Source organism: Mauremys mutica, chromosome 1 (genome assembly GCF_020497125.1).
Source record: "Mauremys mutica isolate MM-2020 ecotype Southern chromosome 1, ASM2049712v1, whole genome shotgun sequence".
NCBI classification, from domain to species: domain Eukaryota; kingdom Metazoa; phylum Chordata; order Testudines; family Geoemydidae; genus Mauremys; species Mauremys mutica.
The window spans coordinates 224,569,246-224,596,140 of record NC_059072.1 but is presented as its reverse complement, the minus strand read 5'-3'; the positions used below and the strand labels follow the sequence as shown (position 1 = coordinate 224,596,140).

Below are 26,895 nucleotides of genomic sequence, written 5' to 3'. Positions count from 1 at the left end.
ATTTGACAAAACGCAAAGAAGTTACCAATGTGAGATTTCTAATGACAGCTACAGCACTCAACACAAGATTTAAAAATCTGAAGTGCCTTCCAAAATCTGAGAGGGACGAGGTATCGAGCATACTTTCAGAAGTCTTAAAAGAGCGACACTCTGATGCAGAAACTACAGAATCTGAACCACCAAAAAAGAAAATCAACCTTCTGCTGGTGGCATCATAGAGGTTGGCTACACTTACAAATTTGCAGCGCTGCAGCAGGGTGTGAAAACACACCCTCTCCAGCGCTGCAAATTGCGGCGCTGCAAAGCGCCAGTGTGGTCAAAGCCCCAGCGCTGGGAGCGCGGCTCCCAGCGCTGTCCGTTATTCCCCACAGGGAGGTGGAGTACGGACAGCGCTGGGAGAGCTCTCTTCCAGCGCTGGCGCTTTGACTACACTTAGCGCTTCAAAGCGCTGCCGCGGCAGCGCTACCGCAGCAGCGCTACCGCGGCAGCGCTTTGAAGTGCTAAGTGTAGCCACAGCCTAACTCAGATAATGAAAATAAACATGCGTCAGTCTGCACTGCTTTGGATTGTTATTGAGCAGAACCCATCATCAGCATGGAAGCATGTCCCCTGGAATGGTGGTTGAAGCATGAATGGATATATGAATCTTTAGCGCATCTGGCACGTAAATACCTTGCAATGCCAGCTACAAAAGTGCCATGCAAATGCATGTTCTCACTTTCAGGTGACATTGTAAACAAGAAGCAGGCAGAATTATCTCCTGCAAATGTAAACAAACTTGTTTGTCTGAGCGACTGGCTGAACAAGAAGTAGGACTGAGTGGACTTGCAAGCTCTAAAATTTTATATTGTTTTATTTTTGAATGCAGGGGTTTTATGTACATAATTCTACATTTGTAAGTTCAACTTACATGATAGAGAGATTGCACTACAGTACTTATAGTATTTTTCGATTCACCTAATATTTGTTTTTTTACAGTGCAAATACTTGTAATCAAAAATAAATATGAAGTGAGCACTGTACACTTTGTATTCTGTATTGTATTTAAATGAATATATTTTAAAATGTAGAAAACTTCCAAAAATATTTAAATAAATAGTATTCTATTATTGTTTAACAGTGCGATTAATCGCTATTAATTTTTTTAATTGCTATAATAAAAGTTAAGCATTTACCTGTGTTTCCACCTTGGTGATCTTGATCTAGATCTAGATCTAGCCATCTTTTGATGTGTGTGTCAATTAGTTTCTTGAAGCTATAAGAAAAATATGAATTATTAGTCTGTTTAGAGAGCTGTAATACAGCTATCAATAGGAGGCCTAGACATTTTTTATTTATTTTACAAGATTTGTATTTAAATGTTGTTCAGGTTTTTTTTTTAAAAGGTAAAAAGTGATTAAATTCCCTTATATTCACTTTTAATCCATTTGTGACAGAGCCTTTCCCAGTGGTGACTTGCTATTTCTATATTCAGGTTTTTATAACTTGATTTAAGACATATATTTAAAAACATACAGATGATGACAAATACAATTTCAACTGCAGGAATAGCTATTAGATCTTAACAAATCATTCTATTAATTGCAACTGAGAAATAGGACATACTGAATAGCCCTTATGAAGACCACAAGCATTCAGATATTATGATAGTGGGTAACCTTTTAAAAACCTAGAGCAACACGGTGTGCTAAGTCAGGAGCTAACTCAGCACCCTGTCACTTTAGCACCCATCAGTATATATTAATTGGGACCTCACTGGAAGACAGGTAGTTGACAGAGGGCGTCAATTAACTGAGTAGACCTACAGCTCAAGGGCTAATTGAAGAGGAAGCAACCCCAGGAGGTGGGATTATATAAACTGACAGGAAGAAAGTCCAGGGGTGAGGGATCCTGAAGTACACAGGACTAGATGCTGCTAGTACTGTTCCCTTCCCTAGAAGCAAGTGGGGAAACTGGCTAAGGACTGTAAATATATGTGAACAATGCTACAAGCTATGGCCTGCTGGAAGAATACAATAAAACATGGTGGTGATGGAGAAGGAGACCTGTAGTAGTAGTAGTGGTGAGTTGCTGCAACTGGAGAGGCCCTTCGGAGAACCACCACTAATACCTGGATTCAGTTCTTTGTTTATCTAAACCAGTGTTTCTCATTGAGATGGGCCATAACCTATCCATACACCAGTTTGCAATAAACTGAAGTTCTTACTAGAACTATGTGTTACTACTTTATATGTGTTATTTTCTGTAAAAATCAAATATCTGAGTATTAACCTTTGGTGAATCCTTCCATGTGGCGTAAAATGAAGGAATGCTGCCAAAAGGCAAAAAGCTGGCAAAAACCTTGTAATGGAGCAGAGATGGTGACACACACCCAAAGGCATTTGTATTGAGTGCTTCATAAGAGCTCCAGATTTAAAGTAATTTTGATCATCAATGCTGAAGTCACGTGCATGAGAGCCACACTATTAAAATTGCAGATACTTATTATAGACAAATGGTTACATTCAATGTTTATTTGAAAATTATAGGCCAGATTGCAACATTTTCACTCACACTGAGTAGCATCTTATTCCAAAAACAATCCTGCTGACATCAATGGTATCACAATAGGGCCATAAGTAATTTCTCACTTGATCCAATGCAATGAAAATCTTTAAAATCTTGGCTAGTGAACATGTTGGAAATGGTGCTTCCTTAACTGATCCATACTTTCAAAGAAGAGAAAGTTCAATTATCTTTGCAAGGATTCAGTTGTTTTCCTTCCCAATCACCAACTCTGCCCATCCAGAAAAAGCACAATAGTTTGTGTACTTCACCAAAAACTTGTATTTCATTCTTAATTTTAAAAAGTGCATCATCTAAAGAAGCAGCATCTCAAATTACTCTCCACTGAAAATAAGTAGTAATGCTAAAGAGACAATAATGTTCATCCCTAGCCATCTCAAAGCCTGGCAGAACTCCATGATATTACAATACAATCAAACTAAAAGTGGAATGTACGTGGTTAAGTCAAACCTAAGAAAAAGCCTTCTCAGCCAGATCAGCAATGCAGTCATGTTGGAAGCGTGGGAAAGACTGATAGCATGTACTTGTTTTCGCCCAGGGATAAATGGTACTATTATAATTTCCAGCTCAGACACTCCTTTTGCCTCATGGAAAGAAATGGCTTATTATAGGACATTAAAACTTACCCAAGTCAAATAATCTGAGTTCCTGACAGTGAGATTCAGAAAATTATGGTTAAAAAAATAGATAATTTATTAAAGAAATTTCTCATAGCTTATTTTCCAAGGGTATGTGGACAATGACCCAGAGTACTAGTTACCTAAAATCATGGAAATATATGAAAAAATTACTAAGTCATCTAGCTCCCTCCCTGCTAAACAAGCATTAAAATTAAATTATAATATGGAAAGCAAGAATAATAATATTTATTTGTGCTTATTCAACACATTTATTTTCTTTGGGTACTAAGGTGGGGGGGGCAGTTGTCTGGCGGAGAATGCCAAGCAAACATGAGACTGATTAGTCTTGGGAGGAAACTAGACAGCAATTCTGTCTATGTCAGGATTATTTGAGCCAAGCAGGTGGATTCTGCGGAGGCCTTTTGAGTTGCTGAATCTGCCTCATAGATCTTCCTTACAGATTAATTCACTTGCCTGTCTACTGGCAACTATAGTGGGTTACAAATCCACAAGCTTTGAATTAGAGATCCAATGAGGCCCATTGTACCACAGAACTTAGGGTATTGCAGGGCCCTCCTGTTCTGACATAATCTGGACACCATTTAATGGGATATAAGGAACTAATTTTGAATCTGAGGAAAAATATCTTCTGGACATTTTGCTGTCTGTTTTTTTGTTTTTTGGGAGGGAGTGGGTTGTTGTTTTTTGTTTACAAAATGGAAGACTTGCCATAAGCCAGGGTCTTATTCAGAAATAAACCTCCTTAGAATAGTCATGCAGTATTCCTGATGGAATCCATCCTATATTTCCTTTTTCTTGTCCCTCGAGTTTCAATTCCAAGAACTGACCTTCCTCTCAGGAAGAAGAGTCTGAGCCCCCGTGGCAGCTTTTCTCAGCGACTGCCCTTTCAGACTCTTCTATGACTCAGCTTAAAATGGCCAGTGTTATTTTGATTTCCCTCCCCTCCTCCCATTTGCATTCTTTGGGGGAGGCAGCAAGGATTGGGCTCCTGCACTTTTACCCTGTCTGAATCAGACAGAGATTCCACTATACAACACAGAGCTAAGGAAATTCCTGCAGAGCTAGTGGGATGGGTGTCTGGATTATTTGAGAGAGACAGGGTGGGTGAGGTACTATCTTTTATTGCAGTGGTCTCCAAACTTTTTTGATCGCGCACCCCTACCAGTAAAAAAATTTTGAGCACGCACCCCCTGCTGCGCCGCAGGGACGGCTCTACCATTTTTGCACCCCAAGCAAAAACAAACAAACAAAAAAGCCGCTCAGACTCCTGCCCAAACTGCCGAAGCAAAAAAAAAAAAAAATCCGCCTGAACTGCTGAAGTGGCGCTGCTCCGGTGGCGCTCCTCCTGCCGCGCACCCCGAAGGATCCTCTTGCGAACCCTGTGGGGTGCACGCACCCCACTTTGGAGACCACTGTTTTATTGGACCAGCTTTTGTTGACCAATTATTTTAATCCTTTTGTCTGCTCCAAAGGGCTGCTGCTTCTTTGATTCCCTTGTCAGACGCAAGTCTTGGGAGGAGGGTATGTTCATAGATTCCTGTCTCCTTTACGGGGATTTTTGTCCAGCGTGGCCAGACTCAGGAATAACCAACAGGAACTGTGGTCACCTGGCTGATGGAAGAGGGAACTGGAGCTGCCCCCAGGAAAAGCAACCTTCACCCTTATATACCTTGAATGGAAAAAACTTACATAGATAAGTCTAACTAAAAAAACAGCAGCTAGTTTAGGCCTTTGTAAACAGGCCATGAAATATGTGGACTGTTGGGTATTCTGTGGAGTTAGGCACAATGGTCCCTTATTGCCATCTTGATAGCCTCTCCAGCCTGGCTTTTGTCTAGCCTTGTTAACAAGGCAGTCTGAATGATTCGTTTGTGGGCTAGGTAGGAGATGGGGAGAAAGAAAGGAAGGGGCATTTCCCCCGCCATAAAACCAGTAGAGCTCACTATCCATGCATTACCTGGAAAGAGGTTTAGGAATTGAAGGTTTCTCATTTGACCACCTGCCAAACAAATATCTAGCAGGCTACGAGGGGCATACTAGAGCATGCACTAATGCAGTGCCTCAGCAAGAGAGAGAAGCCAAGAATTCAGCCCCAGAAGACAGACAAACCATTTGACACAGATCCAGACACATTAAAGCTCAACTGCCCCCAAATTTATTTTTTAGTAGAAAAGTTTTAGATCCTAAGACTTGCAGCACAGACATCTGTCCTGTCCTACTCATAAACGAGGTGGCAGGAAAAAACTGGCAGCCTTTTCAACAGATGAGGTATATCCATGAGCCAGGGATTAACAAGCTTTCACAGACCTGGTGTAGCTGCCCCTTTTTGGAGGCTCACCAGGCTGCTGAGATTGAATCCATATGCTTTTAAGCTCCTCTGGCTCTGAGGGAGCTCTTTCTTTGGCCTCTGGTACCCCTTCTTAGTCCAGCTGCCCTAACCCCAAGACCAGTGCAGAACACACACGCCCAGCCACTTAAGTACACACTTTCCAGAACTCCACCCTAATGGGTACTCAGGTGTATAGTTTAATTCTTCAGTGACGTGATAGTTGAAGCAGATAAACAAGAATTTGCAGAAGAATTTCTAAACCAATCAGTTTATAGCAGGGTGGAATGATTTAAAATTCAGTGGTTTTCAAACTTTTTTTCTGGCAACCCAGTTGAAATAAATTGTTGATGCCCATGACACAACGGCGCTGAGGATGAGGGGTTGGGGTGGTGGGAGGGGCTCAGGGCTGGGGCAGAGGGTGAGGGCTGTGGAGTGGGGGGGGATGAGGCGTTTGGGGTGCAGGAGGGGGCTCCAGGTTTAGGGGGGAACCAGGGCTGGGGCCAGGGATTGGGGTGCGGGAGTGAGTCAGGGCTCTGGGCTGGGAGCGCAGGCTCTGGGCTGGGGCCGGGGATGAGGGGTTTGGGGCACAGGAAGGGGCTCTGGGTTTGGGGGGGGGGCTCAGGGCTAGGGATTAGGGCACAGGCTTACTTCAGGCAGCGGCGCAGCGGGGGTGCTAAGGCAGGCTTCCTGCCTGTCCTGGCACCGTGGACAACACTGTGCCCCAGAAGTGGCAGCAGCATGTCCAGCTCCTAGGCGGAGGCACAAAAGCACCTCCATGTCTCTCTCTCTCCCAGGCACTGCCCCACCCCCTCCGCTCCCACTGGCCAGGAACCCCAGTGCTCAGGGTGGGGGGGAAGTGTGCGGAGCCCCGTGGGCCTCCCACCTAGGAGCCGGACCTGCTCCTGGCCGCTTCTGGGGCACGGCACGGTGTCAAAACAAGTAGGGACTAGCCTGCCTTAGCTGGGCAGCACCACCAACGGGACTTGTTATGACCCGGTCGGCAGTGCTGACCAGAGCCACTGTGACCCAGTGCCTTACATTCCGCAACCCAGTGCTGGGTCGCAACCCACAGTTTGAAAACCACTGATTTAAATCACCATGGGGAAAGCCTTGATTTAAATCAACTTTTCCATTTGTACTTCAGTTAATTTTCTAAAGAAGGTGCATTTTCATCAGTTAATATAACCATTAAAACATGTTGATTTACAACTAAACAGAGCCTTTACACTAGATTTGGTACATCTTTTGCTATCTAGAAGGGTACCCTATATACATTTATTTAAGCAATAATATAGCTAATATTTTCAGATTCTTATTTATTGTACATTTTTAGTTTGTTAGAAAATGATGAATGATATATTGCTTATTTACTAGATAATTAACTTTTAGCTCACGGTTTGTGGAAAGCTGTATTGGGATGGCAACTGGAATTTAAACACACAAAACAGCATATAAAGTTTGTTTTTACTAAACAAAACACCCTTAATTGTTTTAGATACATAAATCTTTCTTAACAAAACATGTTTCACACTTACACAACTAAAAATTTTATTAAGCAGAGGGGTTAACTGTAGTCAGTTAGACTGATTTCAGGTCAGCCTGGGAAAATTTTAAATATGCCAAACAAAAGTAACTGGATCTTAAATTCCTAATCTCGCCTAAGTCTCTCAAAAATGAAACAGTCTCAAATTACTTAGGCTGATCTATTGGTCCATATTCATAATGCTTGACTTCAAAAGTTAGATATTTTTCCCAATTTTTTTTCTTTATACAGAACAGCAGCCTTTAACTCCGTTTTTCATAGAGGCTCATGCATTCAAAATATTTATTTAAATGCTTTTAGAGATTACAGTAAATTTAGGCCTTAATGTATTTTGCATTAAATTCAGATTCATGTTAAACGGGTTTATTTTTTAAAAAGAAAAAAATACAATTTAAACAACAAAATAAAAAAATCAGTTAAGTTTTTCAAAAAGTCACCAATTTTTATCGACGCTGCTTTATTTTAAAAAACATGAGATGCCCTGATTGGTGCAAAATAAGAAACATCTGTATACAATTCCCTGCCTCAGTTTCCTCACCACTCTTGAGCATTCTTTGTCATTTGGTATATAACATTTCAGGCTTCCAGGCCCCCTCTCCTGGACGTCACTCCTCCAGCTCAAGCTTCTCTTCTGAATCATGGAGTCTGCTTTGACTCCTGCAACCAGCTTCCTTTGGCTTCTGGTGGTCTGACAGTCACAAGGTTCCCTCTAGCCTCGGACAAGGCCTAGTCAGCTAAAGGTCCTCAATGACCAACCTATTCAGTCCCCTCTTTTCTTGCCACAAGCAGTATCATGCAAACAGTAACGATCACCACCCAGGCATAAACATACAGAGTTCATAATATCATACAGAAATCATAAATTGCACACAAACTGTCCCACATGCCTGAGTTCCACCCAAAGATGGAAGCAGGATGAAGACCTACTATAGGATTTATAAACTTTACCATGCGGAAGAAAAAAAAGTGAAGAGCATCAATGGGTTTGTTACTACAAATTTAAAAGAATTTTCTACAATGTTTGAATTTGTGCGAACAACTTTAGTAATGCAGCGTACAACAGAAGGCATGCCAACAGGCATTAAATGGACATCCTTTCCATCCCTTGAAGACCTGGACTTTGCAGATGACCTCGCTCTCCTATTACATAACCAACACCATATACACCTCTACCCCGATATAACGCAACCAGATATAACATGAATTTGGATATAACATGGTAAAGCAGTGACCCGAGTGGGGTGGGGCTGTGCATTCTGGTGGATCAAAGCAAGTTCAATATAACACGGTTTCACCTATAACACGGTAAGATTTTTTGGCTCCCGAGGACAGAGTTATATCGGGGTAGAAGTGTACAAGAAAAAACAACTCAACTCTACGCATTAAGCCAGCAAATTCAACTGAAAATCAACCACAATAAGACAGATATCATGACCTTTAATATTGCCTCACCATCACCAGTAGGTATAGAGGATTATGTTCTCATTAATGTAGAAACATTGACATACGTGGGCAGCACCATCAGCCAGGACAGTGGAACAAGCCAGGACATCCAGAACAAAATCAATAAAGTCAGGACCACCCTCAGGAGCTCAGATAGAGTCTGGAAATCATCAACATACAAAACCAAAACCAAACTCAAGATTTATCAGAGCAGCGTACTTTCAGCATTACAGTGCAGAATGCTGGAGAATGAGAAAGGATGACATGTTCAAACTATCTTCATTCCATACAACCTGCCTCAGAAAAATCCTCCCTATCTTTTGGCCCAGGACAATCTCAAACCAAGACCTGTTTACACAGTGCTGCCAAGAGGACATGAGCACCATCATTGCCAGGAGGTGTTGGAGATGGATTGGCCATGTGCTTCGGATGGAAACTGATTCCATTACCAGAGTGGCAATAAGATGGACACCTGAAGGCAAGTGAAAACGAGCAGCCCGAAAACAACATGGCAAAGAGCTGTGAAAGCCGAGCCGAAAAACCTGGGGCACAGCTGGTGAACCATTAAAAGACTTTCCAGGAACAGACAGGAGTGGACGAGCTTCGTTGATGCCCTAAACAACAGAGGCATAATGGGAACATGATCATGATGATCTTTAGTAAATATAAGCAGCAGAAATGTCTTATCTGAGTTAGTTTACTGGGCATCTGCTACAATTTTAGCCCAGTTAGTGACATCACCTAGGCCAGTGGAGCATCATGTTTGCAGCAAAAAAGAATGCAGTGGAAACTTATAAGAACCAATGGGCGAAAAATAACGTACATAATGATTATATATTTTAAACCCAAGATAAATGGAGTTTTTTGTGGAGGAAGCACTAAGACCATAGGTTATACACCACAGATCTAGAAAGCCTTTTCCAAGTCTACCTTTTATAATATAAACCACAAACATTATCTAGACATTTCCGTGACAAGCATCAGAGAAATCCTAGTAAGTACACTTCAAAGACGATGTGAGGCAGTTCTCTCTTAAAATTCTAGGCAGTCCGCAGACTCAGGAGGACAACAATGTACCTTCAGTTCATATTCAGGAGGTTTATTTCACTACTGTAATGACTAATTTTTTTTTTTTAAATCATGTGTGAAGTTCATACAACCCATCACGCAAGTCAGGTAAGAGTTAATGGGCTACTGGAGGCCCAATCAACCCCACTTCAAGACATCTAAAGCAGATGTCAGGCCTTGAGGAAGGAGCTAAAAGGGGAGAGAGACAACTGATTTGTTCCCTGGGTGTGAGAGAGCACACCTTGAGCTCTCACTGCGGGAGAGAAGACTGGCTGGGGCCAGGAACTAGGGAAGACTACTGCTACCAGGCTCTCCTTGAGGTAAGGGGAAAGCTTACATTTCTTCATGTTGATTTTGGACTTTGAGTACCCTAAAAGGGGAGAAACTTTCGTGTGACAGAGCCAGAGGACTAAAATCACCTCAACCTAGAAGGTGTTGGACGCTGAGTGGAGCAGCAAAAGGCCAGGAGGGAAACAGAGACAGACCCACTGCTACATTGCACCATGCCATAACGGACCATGTGGCCACATAATGAAAGCTTGAACTTTGTGGGAATTGAGAGGCATTCCCAAGCCACATTAAGCCCTCAGACTGTCAAATACTCATCTTTCAGTGTCTCGCAATTTCCTGATTTCAATAGCTCCCCAGTCTCCTAGAGTATCTTCCAGGGGAGATAAAACATGAATTTCAAACAAACTAGAGAAAGATACTACCCCTTCATCTCAGAGAAACAAAACTGAGCTAAAGCTCCTCTTCTACCCTGTCTCTCTGTTTTGCAGGTTAGTGTCATGGACAAGAAAAAAGTCATGGATACAATCTCAACACAATCTTCTCCAGAGTTCTGTAACACCTGAATGCTATACAACACAATATAAAACCTAACATAGATAACTGTTTTTAATAAACAAACAATGAGAGGAAACTAAATTTTCTTCAGATCATTTTCAAAAAACACTAAAAAGGACTTTCAGTGATGTTGTATGTGAATGCTGCCAGTGAACTGCACCAAGAGCTCTTTTAATAACCTGAAAATCTAACGGAATCCTACAAAGTGTAGAAACATGGACAAAATGCTACGGACAAGTACAAAAAATTGCACAAGCATGTAGGGACAAAAAAGCAGAAAGTCTAAGGCATAAAACGAGTTACACCCAACAAGGGATAAAAAAGGCAATAAGAAGAGATTCTATAAGTATTTGAGGAGCAAGAAAAAGATGAAGGAAAGTGTAGGTCCAGTACCTAACAGGGAAGGATAGCTAATAACAGAAGACTAAGAAGGCTGAGCTGTTTAACACCTATTTTGCTTCAGCCTTCATTAAAAAGATTGTGACCAGATGCTTAACACAATTAATACTAACAACAAGGGGAAAGAAACTCAAGCCAGAATAGAGAAGAAACAAGTTAAGGAATATTTAGTTAATTTAAATGTATTCAAGTCAGCAGGACCTAATGAAGTTCACCCAAGGAACTAGCTAAAACAATCTCTGAATCATTAGCAATTACCTTCAAGAACTCATGGAGGACGGGTACTTATGTTTGTCCTTTGCCAATCTTTTAAAAGGGGGAAGAGGATCCCAGGAATTATAGACCAGTAAGCCTAACTTTGATACCTGGAAAAATATTGGAACAAATTATTAAACAATCAATTTGTAAGCACCTATAGGATAACAGGGTTATAAGGAATAGACAGCATGGATTTCCCAAAGACAAATCATGCCAAACCAACCTAATTTCCTTCTTTAAGAGGGTTACGGCCTACTGGTTGAGGGGGAGAGTAGTAGATGGAATGCATCTTGATTTAAATAAGACTTCTGACACAGTCCCACATGACATTATCATAGGCAAACTAGGGAAATGTGCTCTAGAGCAGTGGTTCTCAAACTAAAGCCGCCGCTTGTTCAGGGAAAGCCCCTGGCAGGCCAGGCCAGTTTGTTTACCTGCCACATCCGCAGGTTCGACTGATTGCGGCTCCCATTGGCCGTGGTTCGCCGTTCCAGGCCAACAGGGACTGCAGGAAATGGCATGGTCCGAGGAACTTGCTGGCCGCCCTTCCTGCAGCCCCCACTGGCCTGCAGCAGCGAACTGCAGCCACTGGGAGCTGCAATTGGCCGAACCTGCGGACATCGCAGATAAACAAACTGGCCCGGCCCGCCAGGAGCTTTCCCTGAACAAGTGACAGCCCTAGTTTGAGAACCACTGCTCTAGAGGAAGTTACTATGAGGTGGATGCAAAACTGGTGGAAAGGCTGTATTCACAGAGTAGTTATAAATGGTTCACTGTCAAACTGGGAGGGCTAGCTAATGGGGTCTGGCAAGGGTCTGTCCTGGGTCTGGTACTAGTTAATATTTTCATTAATGAGCCAATGGAGTGAAATGTATGCTTATAAAATTTGCAGATTACATCAAGTTGGAAGGGATTTCTATTACTTTGGAGGACAGGATTAGAATTTAAACCATTTTGACAAATAGGAGAACGCATCTGAATTCAACAAGATAAAATTCAATAAAGACAAGTAAAAAGTACTACACATAGCAAGGGAAAATCAAATGCACAACTACAAAATGGGGAATAACTGGCTAGACAACAGTACTGCTAAAGAGATATGGGGGGTTACAGTGAATAACGAAGTGAATGACTCAACAATGTCATGTAGTTGCAAATATTCCAGGGTGTATTAACAGGAGTGTCATATGTATGCAAGACACAGGAGGTAATTGTTCCAATTTATTCATCATAAAGAAGAAATATCAAACCCATTGTTAAATTACTGCACTGGTAAGACCTCAGCTGGAGTACTGTTATCCAGTTTTAGGCACCCTGGTTTAAGAAAGAGATGAACAAATTGGACAGAGTCCAGAGGAGAGCAACAAAAATGATAAAAGGTTTAGAAAACTATCCTATGAGGAAAGGTTAAAACAATTGGACATGTTTAATTTTGTGAAAAGACTAAGAGCGGGGGCCTTATAACAGTCTTCAAAGGCTTCTAGGGCTATTATAAAGAGGAAGGTGACCAATTATTATCCATGTCCACTGACAGCAGGACAAGTAGCAATTAGCTTAATCTGAAGCAAAGGAGATTTAGATTAGATACGAGAAAAAACTTTCTAACTATAAAGATAACTAAGTACTGGAACAGGCTTCCAAGGTAAGTTATGAAATCCCAGTTCATGGAGATTTTTAGGTTAGACAAACACTTGCCAGGGATGGCCTAGGTTTATTTGGTCTTGTCTCAGCCCAGGAGGCTGGAGTAGATTATTTCGAGGTCCCTTCCAGCCATTTTAACTATGTTGCCCATCTACACTACAAAAATCAGTCATCCTAGAGAATTTATTTACTACACTTTCCCCTTCCCCTGAGATGATTAAAATATGGTTCCATCTGTAATATAGATAGGATCCAACTTGTTTTAACTATGTCACCACCTTGCTTTAGAATAATCCAAGGACAAAGATCTCCTTCATATTGCAAGACTGAGCTACGTGGGGGGTGGTACCCATTCAAAATGCATGTCGGTTGACCGTTGTTTTTTTCTAGCAAAGTCTGGACCAAAATGAATCCTGCTTCAGTTTATCACAGGCATGAAGAAAGTTGACTTGATTATACACACTAAAGTAGTGGCAATAATACCAGAGTTATTTTGCTGGAGGCAGATGTGGAGGAGCACAGTATAGCACAGACACTATTTAGGAAAGAGTTGTTTATCAGGACTATGAGGTTGTGTCTCAAACTAAATGAATTACTTTTGACTGATCTCTTCCCATACTAGCACTTGCAGAAGAAAATATTTTAAAACTATTCTAGAAAATCCAATTAGAACTTTTAAGATGTCAAAAATGTGTTGTTCAGCAACAACTGAATATCAAAATTAAACTTCTGATCCTTGCCTACCAGCATCCCCACTCCTCAACTTTGTCCCAGCCTCTGATCTCCTCTGTATGCTTTTCCCACTGACATTTTTCCTCTTCTTCTATGCTGTCCCTTATGTATGGAACAGCCTTCCATTCCCAATGCACTACGCAAACCTCCTCCCACAAGACTCAAGAAAGAACAGAGACCTACAAAGGTAAGAAATAAATAAAATAACTAATTATGATAGGGACTCCCTTCTCTAGTTCTCCCATCACTTCTTGTCTCACTTGTCTCTCTTTTTAGGACTTGGGTCAAATTTTCCAAGAGCTCCAATGTGACTAAGGAGCACACACCCCGTTTTCTCAGTGATTTTCAGGAGCCTAAGGCCTGGTCTACACTACAGGGTTAGGTTGACATAAGCTGCCTTGTGTCAACCTAGCTGTGGAAGTGTCTTCGCTTTTGGCTCCCACCAACATAAGTGCCTCTTCACACCAATTTAGTGACAGCACCTCCCTGAGCTGCCTAGAGTCACAATCGATATAATTAGGTTGCTGCACCGTCAGTGTAGACACTAAGTTGCTTACTGACAATACAATCAATACAAACACTCCTGGTGAGGACGTCCACCACCAACACAAGGAGCCATGTGCACATACACAAGCCAGTTAATAACTGTGGTGGCTGTATGCCAACGTAAGTTGCATAGACAGAATTCTGTAGTGTGTACATGGCCTAAGTCACTTTTGAAAATGGCGCTTAGCCTCCTAACTTACTTTGGTGCTTTTAGAAGTGTTACCCCTTACCTATGCTAGGCAAAAAGATGTTCGTCTAGATAAAGCTATGCTATTCTATAAAAGGACTTAGGTGTAAGGGCTTGTCTACACAAAAGCTTGTACCACTTCAACTATTTTTTGTATATTTACTTTCAGTTTAAACTGGTGCAAGTTTGTGTAGATGTCTGTATTGATTTCGTTTAATCCTGTAAAATGACCCTAAACAGAAACAAAACTCTGAAGCCAAAATACCAGTCCCTACACACAAAACTTGCACCTGTTTAATGAAATGAATATAAATTAGGGCTGTCAATTAATCGCAGTTAACTCAAAAAAATTAATCGCAATTTAAAAATTAATTATACACACTAAAGTAGTGGCAATAATACTAGAGTTATTTTGCTGGAGGCAGTTGTGGAGGAGCAATTACACTTAATAGAACACCAATTGAAATTTATTAAATATTTTCGATGTTTTTCTACATTTTCAATATTGATTTCAATTACAACACAGAATACAAAGTGCACATGCTCACTTTATATTTTTTATTACAGATACATGCACTGTAAAAATTATAAACAAAATAAATAGTATTCTTCAATTCACCTCATACAAGTACCGAAGTGCAATCTCTTTATCGGGAAAATGTAACTTACAAATGCAGATTTTTTTTTGGTTACATAACTGCACTCAAAAACAAAAGTGTAAAACTTTAGATCGTACAAGTCCACTCAGCCCTATGTCTTATTCTGCCAATTGCTAAGACAAACAAGTTTGTTTACATTGAGGGGAGATACTGCTGCCTGCTTCTTATTTATGTCACCAGAAAGTGAGAACATGCATTCACATGGCACATTTGTTGCCCACGTTGCAAGGTATTTACATGCCAGATATGCTAAACATTTGTATGCCCCTTCCATGCTTTGGCCACCATTCCAGAGGACATGCTTCCATTTTGATGATGCTTGTCAAAAAAAATAACGCGTTAATTAAAATTTGTGACTGTACTCCTTGGGGGGGAGAATTGTGTGTCTCCTGCTCTGTTTTACCCCCATTCTGCATATATTTCATGTTATTGCAGTCTTGGATGATGACCAAGCACAGGTTCATTTTAAGAACACTTTCACTGCAGATTTGACAAAACACAAAGAAGGTACCAATGTGAGAGTTCTAAAAATAGCTACAGCACTCAACCCAAGGTTTAAGAATCTGAAGTGCCTTCCAAAATCTGAGAGGGACGAGGTGTGGAGCATGCTTTCAGACGCCTTAAAAGAGCAACGCTCTGATGCGGAAACTACAGTATCCGAACCACCAAAAAAGAATATCAATCTTCTGCTGGTGGCATCTGACTCAGATGATGAAAAAAAATGAATATGCGTCAGTCCACACTGCTTTGGACTGTTATCAAGCAGAACCCATCATCAGCATGGAAGCATGTCTTCTGGAATGATGGTTGAAGCATGAAGGGACATATGAATCTTTAGCGCATCTGGCACGTAAATATCTTGCAACGCCAGCAACAACAGTGCCATGAGAACGCCTGTTCTCGCTTTCAGGTGACACTGTAAACGAGAAGCAGGCTGCATTATCTCCTGCAAATTGTGACCAATCTTGTTTATCTGAGTGATTGGCTGACCAAGAAATGGGACTGAGTGAACTTGTAGGCTCTAAAATTGTACATTTTATTTTTAATGCAGTTTTTTTTAAAACATAATTCTACATCTGTAAGTTCAACTTTCATGATAGAGATTGCACTACAGTACTTGTATGAGGTGAATTGAAAAATACTTTGTTTTTTACTGTGCAAATATTTGATAAAAAATAAATATAAAGTGAGCACTGTACACTTCGTATTCTGTGTTGTAACTGAAATTAACATATTTGAAAATGTAGTAAACATCCAAAAATATTTAAAATAAATGGTATTCTATTGTTTAATCACCCAATTAATTTGTTTAACCACTTGGCAGCTCTAATACACACCTTCAGTTAAGCTGTGCAAGTTTGTGTGTTCAAAAATCTTAAATTTCTTGGAGCAGGGAGGGTCTTGACATATCTTGTTCAGTTCAAAGCAAAATAATAGCAATAAACTCAGTTCTGTATAGGTGATGCAGCAGAGTTCATAGAAAAAAATGAATGTAATGGAACGATCAAGAAATATGAGTAACCTCATAATTATTGTCCTGCGCGTGCCTTAACCCTAACAAACCTGGTCAAATCATACTGTATACAAGAGATCGTCTATTTTAGGGAGGCTTGCACCTATCACCATAGTATGAGTTTCTCCAGATTAGAACAGCCCAAATCTCTATTGACCCTTTGCAGAATCTACAACTCCGCTCCTTTCCAGATTTACAGAGCAGTTTAAAATAGAGGGGCGGGGTTTTTTTGGTTGGTTTTTTTTGGGGGGGGGGGGGAAGGAGGCTGTTGGCTTGATTGGTATTTTAATCTCATGCAGTTTGCCATACCAATAAATATTTGATTTGATTTTACTACACGACGAGCGGACAAGGCTGCACATGAGGTATCAAGCGGGAAGCATGTGTTTGTCCCTAGCCCTGGCCCGTGACCTGAAGGCAGGCTAGCCGCCTGGCTGGTGGGGAAGGGGCCGCAGACGGGAAGGGGGCAGCGATCAGGCACCTGTGTCGGTCGGTCGGTCGGTCTGATGAGTTTTGTGCCCGCCGGGGGAGGGGAGGGGAGCGGGCGGCACTGGGAGAACTGGGGGCGCAGCCCGCCCAGTGCCCAGGCCGCGCGGGGCCCGGGCTGGGGGGGGGGGGGCGCGGCTCTGGTTTGCCCCCCGGCGCTGCCCCCAGCTGAGGCTGCGCTCGGAGCTCGCCCCCGGGCTGCAGGCAGCCGAGCAGGCCCCGCGCCCCGCCAGGTCCCCGCGGCCGCCCCCGAGTCACGCCGGGCCGGGCCCCGCCCCCCCCCCGCAGCGAGCCCCGGGCCCGGCCGCAGCAGGTGCCCCCGCCCCGCCATGGGGAGCGAGGCCCGGCGGGGACACACCCACCTCCTGCCCGGCCCGGCCCGGCCCGGCCCGGCGCGCGGGGACACTCACCCTGTGCCGCCCCAGCGCCGCTTCGGGGCCCGCCGCGCGGAGAGCTGGGCCCCGGCGTAACGTGACGAACCGCGGCCCCCTTCGCATAGGCGGCGGCGGCGGCGGCTCGGCTCGGCTCGGCTCGGCTGGCGGGGCGCATGCGCCCGGGGACCGAGCAGGCTCCGCGCCGCCCGCTGAAGCCGCTGCCAGGCCCCTGCCCGCGCGCCGGGCTGGCGGGGGTGGGCGGAGTCTGTGCAGGGGGCGGGGCCCAGGGGCAATACTGGGGGGGGGCGGGGTCTGGGCGTGCTGGGCCGGGGGCAGCGGAGAAGCCGGCCGGGGGGTAATGGGGGCCCGGGAGCGGGGGGCTGCAAAAACAGGGCGGGGGGGCGAGGGGCTTTTTGTCCCATCTCAGACCCCGCTTCCCAGGCCGGTCCCAGCGCCCAGACCAGGCTCCTCTCTCTCTCCCGCCCCCCCCCCCCCGCGCGTGCGGAGGCGCCATTCGGGGCAACATCTCGCATCCTCCCCCCCCCCCCCAGGCTCGCTAATGGTCAGACGCGAGTTTAGAGACTCCCGGTCCCGTGTCTGCAGCGCCTCCCAGCGGTTCCCCGACGTGCCCGAGCGGCTCCTCTCAGCGCCTGCCCCGGCCCCGGGCGTATGGCAACATTTGCTTCTAATGCTACAGTTTTGTTCTTTTTTTCCTTTTCAATACCCCAGTTTATTCGTTGGGATCATGTGGCTTTAAGGCCGCCTGTTGTCCTGGTTTGGTGTTAAAACTTGTTCAGGTTCCTTTGCTCCACCAACGGGGATCGCCTTGTCAAGGGTTTGTGATTGTTTGTCTGTCCCCCCCCCCCAACACCACAGTGCTATTGCACGTCACCGCGGGTGTGTAGAACGTGGTTCCCAAATATTCACCCCAGGCCAGATTTGTAAAGGGCGAAAGCACCTCGATGCTTTTGAAAATCCCAATAATTGCCTAAATATGTTTAAATGTGTTTAAAATTCTGGTCTAAAGCTGCAGGGCTGCTACCTGGTCTTCAGTTCGTACTTTCTAGAGCCTGTGCCTTGGTTGATGCCACCAGGTCTGATGGTGCAGTCGGCAATGCCGTTCTCTCTTCTGTGCCAGACTCTATTCCAAAGCCCCCTCATCACCCAGCGTAGAGCACCCAGAAGGACACTACTCAAAGAAGAGGCTACTTACCCTATTCAATAACTGTAGCTCTTCAAGGTGTAGCCCCCTCTGGGTGCTCCATTCTGGGTGCCCTTAGTTGGAGATTTTCATTAGCAGTGTCTGTTCAGCGCACACACACACACCCCACTGGCATACTTGTATACTGTGTCACTTATCACTATATACAGGGTTGTCCCTAGGGGGTGTGTGGAGCCCAGGGTGGAAGTGATGTCACTTCCTGGACTGATCACACAGGGGGTGGATAGGAGAGATAGTACCCCCCCCAAACTGCCAGGTGTGGCCCCACCCACCCTCTGCCCCCACCCCAAGACCCCACTTCAGCCAGGCCACTGGATTCCAGGGGGCCACACCGCCCACCTTCCCAGGGCTGGGGAGACTGTAGCGGCACCACCATGCGCTCTCCTGGTGCTGCAGAGCACATGTTCTCCCTTAGGTAGAAGGGGCAGGGCTGGGGGTAGCCTCCCCTAGACAGCAGTTCATCTACCACCCATGCGGCACGAGCCCGCTCCAAAGTGGTTGCCCCAATTCGCTGTCCCCTAGGGACGACTCTGTATCAGAAGAAACTCCGAAGATGAGGGGAAGGAGGGTGGGTAGCGTAGCATCCACAAGGACACAGATCTCAAAGAAATACCAATACTGCACAGAGCGAGTAACCTCTGCTTCTCAATGTGTCCACAAAACAAATGTCTCTCCCATCCACCTAACTTCTTCCTCTCAGGGAAGTGGATTACCTACAATCAGGGGCTCTCAACCTTTCCTGACGACTGTACACCTTTCAGAACTCTGATTTGTCTTACATACCCCAACATTCACCTCACTTAAAAACTATTTGCTTACAAAATCAGACATAAAAATACAAAAGTGGCACAGCACACTATTATTGAAAAAATGCTTACTTTCTCATTTTTACCATATAATTATAAATCAATTGGAGTATAAATATTGTACTTGTATTTCAGTGTACAGCACATAGAGCAGTATAAAGTCATTGTATGAAATTTTAGTTTGTACTGACTTCACTAGTGCTTTTTATGTGGCCTGTTGTACAACTAGGGAAATATCTAGATGAGCTGAGGTAGTCCCTGGAAGACCTCTGCGTACTCCTGGTTTAGGACCACTGATCCTACATCGATGGGTGAACCCCTCCCACTGGTGTAGGTACTGTCTTCACTGAAGTGCTACAGCTGCACTGTTTTAAGCACAGACAAGCCCTACGCCCCTTTGTGAATCTACCCCTTAGGCCTTTTTCTCATGGCTAAAAAAAGATTATTTTTGTTGTTTTACTTCGGATACCTAAGGTGCAAGAGCTACTCTGAGGTTAACCTCCCCCCCGACACACACACACACACTGAGGACGAGGCACTTCGGTTTTAGCAGTGAGGAGACCTGAGAAAATGTCTCTGCACTAAGAGCAGAAGGCAATATGCTCATATGTTTGTGCCAAAGCAGAGAGGTGTAAATCTTGTTTTGAAAACTTGATCAATAAGTGTAATAGTGACAATGAAGGGGGTGGGGAGTCTGTATAAGGAACAATGGTAAATTTTCTGCCTAATGAGTTGTGTTTAAAATGTATTCATAAGTATTTCAAATGCTGTTTACAATGCTTTACACAAGTATCAGTGTTTTGTGTACATTAAACCTTCCTATAAGGCCATACAGTTTCTGATCTATAATGGGAAGAGCTTAATTAAAAAAAAAACAATACCTTCCTGCAGGGTTTTACATACAATAGCCCTGTGGTTTAACTCTGTAAAATGCTTCTCCAAATTACAAAAATATTTTATTTAGTTGTGTCCAAATTTAAAATAGAAATTTCACAATGGTAGCAAATTGTGATGGGAGTGCACCCAACCATTACAACATGCTACCCTCAGACCAAGAGAATGGTGAAAGGCAAAGACAGCAAATTGTGACATTGCAACAAAAAAGCATACCCATGGAAGTCAGCAACTGATGTATAAATTTGTGATTGTAGCTGTTTGTAACATTACACTAGCCCCAGAGCAGCAAGCTTCTCCCTGTGGGTGGGCCATGCTGGGCCCAGTGCCTGGGAAGTGAAGGGGCAGGAATGAACAACCAGTCAACCCTCCTCTCCCCTGTCCGCCCTCCAGGAAGAGGAGGTACCCCCTACTGGCTGGGCAATAATGTCCCCAACCCCCCACACTGTTGGGCAACAATCCTCCCCCAATCTGGCAAGGCATTAGCTCACTCCCTCCAATTCCCCTGATGGGGCAACAACTCTCCCAGAGCCAGCCATATTAATCCACACATCTTTACCAGGAAAGGTGAACTAGTGGAAAGTCCTGAACTCCAAAGGACTCAACCTGATTATATATATTTAAAATTTACTACGCTTTTAAACCACATAGAACAGTCACTATCACTGCACGAAGAGGAGTATCTTCATAATCAAGAAAAGGAAGGTCGACCTGTTAGAGTAAGAAAACATCTCACTTTTTCTGTTATTCATTTCTCCAGTTGGCAGGTTCATATATTTACCATGACAAAACAAGGGCTTTATAAAGCACACAGGGATATTCAGACCAATAGTGTGGCTGATAACATTCTGATACTTGAAAATGGGCAGATAGAGCGTCCCACTTTAAATTGCAAACTGCTTCAGAATGACTACAGAAAACCCATTTTGTACATAAGCTTTGATATTACATAACCTGAAATAATGTAGCAATATTAACTTCTTTACTTCTGAATCCTCCTCTAGAATCATAGAATCTCAGGGTTGGAAGGGACCTCAGGAGGTCATCTAGTCCAACCCCCTGCTCAAAGCAGGACCAAACCCAACTAAATCATCCCAGCCAGGGCTTTGTCAAGCCTGACCTTAAAAACCTCTAAGGAAGGAGATTCCACTACCTCCCTAGGTAACCCATTCCAGTGCTTCACCACCCTACTAGTGAAAAAGTTTTTCCTAATATCCAACCTAAACCTCCCCCTCTGCAACTTGAGACCATTACTCCTTGTTCTGTCATCTTCTACCACTGAGAACAGTCTAGATCCATCCTCTTTGGAACCCCCTTTCAGGTAGTTGAAAGCAGCTATCAAATCCCCCCTCATTCTTCTCTTCTGCAGACTAAACAATCCCAGTTCCCTCAGCCTCTCCTCATAAGTCATGTGCTCCAGCCCCCTAATCATTTTTGTTGCCCTCCGCTGGACTCTCTCCAATTTATCCACATCCTTCTTGTAGTGTGGGGCCCAAAACTGGACACAGTACTCCAAATGAGGCCTCACCAGTGCTGAGTAGAGGGGGATGATCACATCCCTTGATCTGCTGGAAATGCCCCTACTTATACAACCCAAAATGCCATTAGCCTTCTTGGCAACAAGGGCACACTGTTGACTCATATTCAGCTTTTCGTCCACCGTAACCCCTAGGTCCTTTTCTGCAGAACTGCTACCCAGCCATTCGGTCCCTAGTCTGTAGCAGTGCATGGGATTCTTCCGTCCTAAGTGCAGGACTCTGCACTTGTCCTTGTTGGACCTCATCATATTTCTTTTGGCCCAATCCTCTAATTTGTCTAGGTCCCTCTGTATCCTATCCCTACCCTCCAGCGTATCAACCACTCCTCCCAGTTTAGTGTCATCTGCAAACTTGCTAAGGGTGCAGTCCACACCATCCTCCAGATCGTTAATGAAGATATTGAACAAAACCGGCCCCAGCACCGACCCTTGGGGCACTCCACTTGATACCGGCTGCCATCTAGACATGGAACCATTGATCACTACCCATTGAGCCCGACCATCTAGCCAGTTTTCTATCCACCTTACCGTCCATTCATCCAGCCCAGACTTCTTTAACTTGCTGGCAAGAATACTGTGGGAGACTGTATCAAAAGCTTTGCTAAAATCCAGAAATAGTACATCCACTGCTTTCCCCTTATCCACAGAGCCGGTTATCTCGTCATAGAAGGCAATTAGGTTAGTCAGGCATGACTTGCCCTTGGTGAATCCATGCTGACTGTTCCTGATCACTTTCCCCTCCTTTAAGTGGTTCAGGATTGATTCCTTGAGGACCTGTTCCATGATTTTTCCAGGGACTGAGGTGAGACTGACTGGCCTGTAGTTCCCTGGATCTTCCTTCTTCCCTTTTTTAAAGATGGGCACTACATTAGCTTTTTTCCAGTCATCCGGGACCTCCCCCGATCGCCATGATTTTTCAAAGATAATGGCCAATGGCTCTGCAATCTCATCGGCCAACTCCTTTAGCACCCTCGGATGCAGCGCATCCGGCCCCATGGACTTGTGCTCGTCCAGCTTTCCTAAATAGCCCCGAACTACTTCTTTCTCCACAGAGAGCTGGTCACCTCCTCCCCATACCGTGCTGCAGAGTGCAGCTGTCTGGGAGCTGACCTTGTCTGTGAAGACAGAGGCAAAAAAAGCATTGAGTACACTAGCTTTCTCCACATCCTCTGTCACTAGGTTCCCTCCCTCATTCAGCAAGGGGCCCACACTTTCCTTGACTTTCTTCCTGTTGCTAACATACCTAAAGAAACCCTTCTTGTTACTCCTAACATCTCCGGCTAGCTGCAACTCCAAGTGTGATTTGGCCTTCCTGATTTCACACCTGCATGCCTGAACAATACTTTTATACTCCTCCCTGGTTATTTGTCCAATCTTCCACTTCTTGTAAGCTGTTCTTTTGTGTTTAAGACGAGCAAGGATTTCACTGTTAAGCCAAGCTGGTCGCCTGCCATATTTACTTCTCTTCCTACACATCGGGATGGTTTGTTCCTGCAACCTCAATAAGGTTTCTTTGAAATACAGCCAGCTTTCCTCGACTCCTTTCCCCGTCATGTTATTCTCCCAGGGGACCTTGCCCATCAGTTCCCTGAGGGAGTCAAAGTCTGCTTTTCTGAAGTCCAGGGTCTCTGTTCTACTGCTTTCCCTTTTTCCTTGTGTCAGGATCCTGAACTCGACCATCTCATGGTCACTGCCCCCCAGGTTCCCATCCACTATTGCTTCCTCTACTATTTCTTCCCTGTTTGTGAGCAGCAGGTCAAGAAGAGCTTTTCCCCTAGTTGGTTCCTCCAGCACTTGCACCAGGAAATTGTCCCCTACACTTTCCAGAAACTTCCTAGATTGTCTGTGCACTGCTGTATTGCTCTCCCAGCAGATATCGGGGTGATTAAAGTCACCCATGAGAACCAGGGCCTGTGATCTAGCAACTTCTGTTAGTTGCTGGAAGAAAGCCTCGTCCACCTCATCCCCCTGGTCCGGTGGTCTGTAGCAGACTCCCACCACGACATTACCCTTGTTGTTCATACTTCTAAATTTAATCCAGAGACACTCAGGTTTTTCTGCAGTTTCATACTGGAGCTCTGAGCAGTCATACTGCTCCCTTACATACAACGCAACTCCCCCACCTTTTCTGCCCTGCCTGTCCTTCCTCTAGCAATACAGGTTTCAGTCTGCAAACAGTTATTATATATGTGGTTAATATTAAGCATGTGCATAAGTGTTTCCAGAATTGGGACCATAGTTTTTTAAAGGAAAACTAAATATTTACTTAGTAAAATTAGATTTATATTTCAAAACAGCTTTTATCAATAATCTCACTGGTCATTATCTCCATACCTGTGAACTGTGACTGGTTTCTCTATGGGCCTTATTGGACATGGCTCATTTGATGATTACACATTATATTTAGGACAATTTATTATTTTTAAGTGATTTGTCTTTCCAATTAAAAGTAGTTAGTGTAGCTTTCATATTCCACTTGAATGAAAAATTTGTTTCGTGGACCCATTTGTGTCTATGTGGCTAAACACTTATAGATTACAAATGCAAGTAAACTGGAATTCAAAAATAAAAGATCACACAAGTAAACATACGGCGACTTAACTGTCCATATAAATCGCTTTTACACACAAAAAGTTGTGCCAAAGGCCATGCCAAGCTAATTGTAGAACAGTGGACAAAATATTTCAGTGGAAGCTGCTCAACCCCTTTCAGGACTAGGTAGAGGCAAGCTGAGCACCACAGGCTTACTCTGCACTAGTGAAAGTTAACTGGTTTGACAACACAGATCAAAACACCTGGTTTTGAGTACTGCTATTTTGAGTACTGAGGTGGTCCTGGTTAACCAAGTTCCAAGCCTATTGTAACAAGACTGCTAGTTTTGTTATCATATACAATTCGTTTTTACCCGAGGCGGCTCCAGGCACCAGCACAGCAAGTGCGTGCCTGGGGTGGCAAGCCGTGGGGGGCCTGCTGGTCGCTGTGAGGGTGGCAGGCAGGCAGCTTTCAGCAGCGTGCCTGCAGGAGGTCTGCCGGCCCCATGGCTTCAGCAGCAATTCGGCGGTGGGGACACCGATGGCGCAGCACCAGCGGACCTCCCGCAGGTGCGCCACCGAAGGCCGCCTGCCTGCCGTGCTTGGGGCGGCAAAAAACAGAGCTGCCCCTGATTTTTACTAGTCTTGACCCAGCCCTAGTGCAAGAGATGTTTCAGAGGAAAAATAATGCTGCCTTCAAACCTGCTGCAGGAGATCCTCTGGAGAGAAAGTCTAAGAGAGCTGTCAAAGGAACCATAAAAAAGTGGATGAGGCAAACTTCAAGAGAAATGTTTAGTGGGTGCTTTACCTTTTTTTTAGCCTGGTTTTAAATATGCTTTTATAGTAACAATTTTGGACTCTGCTTTCAGTAATAGCCTGAACTTCAATCATCATTTCTCCCTCACACACGCCCCTCTTCAGAGATCCAAGTATTTTTCTCCCTTTTATATAAAAATACTTTAACCAAATAAACCACAAGTTTTGTTTCCCTTTATTAAAGGAGAGTGCTGTATACATACTGTACAGAAAGCATTTATAGATAGTCTATAGTAATATAGAGTATTTATATAGTGCTGTGGAAACAAATTAGCTAAGCATCACAAACACCTACAAGATGTAGGTCAGCTATTTTCCCCCAATTTACAGAAACTTAGGCCTGAAGCTCGATCAGACCTCAGGGTAACTTGTTACATCTACATTGACTTCAGGTGAGTTACACCTCACCCAGACCAGGGATGACTTTGGCCCAGAAAAAGGTTAAGTAATTAGCTCAATAATCAGTTTGCATACCTGTGATCCTCTCCTGATTATGTGCTCCAAGCAGTAGCCAACATTTCCTCAGTTAATTGAGGTAATTAGGATCCTCCTTATTAAAATCACATTGTATAGCTTTGATATTTGAGTGAAACTCTGGTCAAATTAGTAACATATAAATATGGAAAAAGAAATGGGATTTAACAATTAAACCTGAACAGGATGACTGACTGCATTACTCAGCTCACTTAGCATCAGCAAATTATTCTTTAAATAGAGTCTTATTCTGAATCTAACAACTCATCTAATTCTCCTGGTTGGTCAAATAAAATAGGATTCAAGCCTCCTTTTTATGACATAATGATGCCTGGATATTTATAAAGTCATCATGACTTCCCTGTAGCAACACATAAAACAAATCCATTGCCTCTAGCTGTACTGACTGGTGTATAATTTGTAAGATGTAGCTTAATAACTTTAGCTGTAAACTAGTGGAAGTACTTAGTGTATGAATAGGTATGGAGTACAAACTTGATCACCAAAAGAGAATTAAAAAAAAATTTTTTTAACAAGCAATTTTGAAGAAGTAATAAATAGGACGCCAGTGAGGTTATTTAATGATGGAATGATGTGTTTGCATTTCCTTGCATATGCGAGCAGGAAGAACTAGAATTTAGATATTGTAGGGATATTAAAGAAGGTTTATATTAGACATGGTTTATATGAAAAATGATTTATTGTTAGAAATGATTTATTGTTAATTGATACTTTACAACTGAAGGTTTATATTAGAAGTAAATGTGATTCTCAAGATTTAGCCTCTAACCTGCAAGCCAACAGCTGTGTCTGTGTGAAGCCTGCTCAAATACTTTGTATAAAACTTGTTAAACATTAATTAACTCTAAGTAAGCCAAAACAGTAGCTGTTATAGTATATAGATAGAGACCCCCACCCTCTGTAAGTTTTCATCTCACTTTATTTTTGAATGTTAAAAGACAGGGAGTCTCACATAAATTGGTAACACCCCAAAAGGTAAAGAGACAGTGAAATAGATGTGATTAAGATAGAGAATGTATGTGAATGAGTACCTAGTTTAAATAATGAATGAATGGTTAGGGAGTTACCAGCCTGAAGAATTCAGTGTTGGCTGAAGAAGGTGTCAAGTGGGATCAACCAGATGACCCCCGGAGGGCAAACTGGAATCCACCCCACCACCTCAAAGGAAGGAAAAACAAACATCTGACAACATGGAGCCAGCCACCTGCTGATTGATTTAGCAACAGCAGAATGAAGCAACTCTCATGGACTGACATAGGAATAAATTCCTATAAAACTGGACTCTGAAGACTAAGGACTTTGAGTCTACGGTTCTGCTGCCAGCCTCCAGGAGCATCAGGTGCATCTGACACAGACTCGGCTCC

The 26,895-nt window shown here is 43.6% G+C and overlaps 1 protein-coding gene across 4 annotated transcripts in view; it reads right to left on the bottom strand.

Annotated features, from left to right (window-relative positions):
- BCLAF3 (BCLAF1 and THRAP3 family member 3) overlaps positions 1-17,423 on the bottom strand; it is a 56,508-nt gene extending 39,085 nt beyond the window's left edge. Inside the window, exons 1-3 of one of the 4 annotated variants that reach the window (XM_045014275.1) lie at positions 17,267-17,340; positions 11,093-11,199; positions 1,176-1,255 (exon numbers count right to left, since the gene is read on the bottom strand). In XM_045014275.1, coding sequence (XP_044870210.1) covers positions 1,176-1,222 — 47 coding nt within the window. In that variant the 5' untranslated portion in view covers positions 1,223-1,255; positions 11,093-11,199; positions 17,267-17,340. Of the gene's footprint in view, positions 1-1,175; positions 1,256-6,418; positions 6,438-11,092; positions 11,200-17,266 lie in introns of those variants that run through there. The other 3 variants (XM_045014418.1, XM_045014187.1, XM_045014360.1) reach the window with 3 other exon arrangements.
- Positions 17,424-26,895: the final 9,472 nt, after the last annotated feature.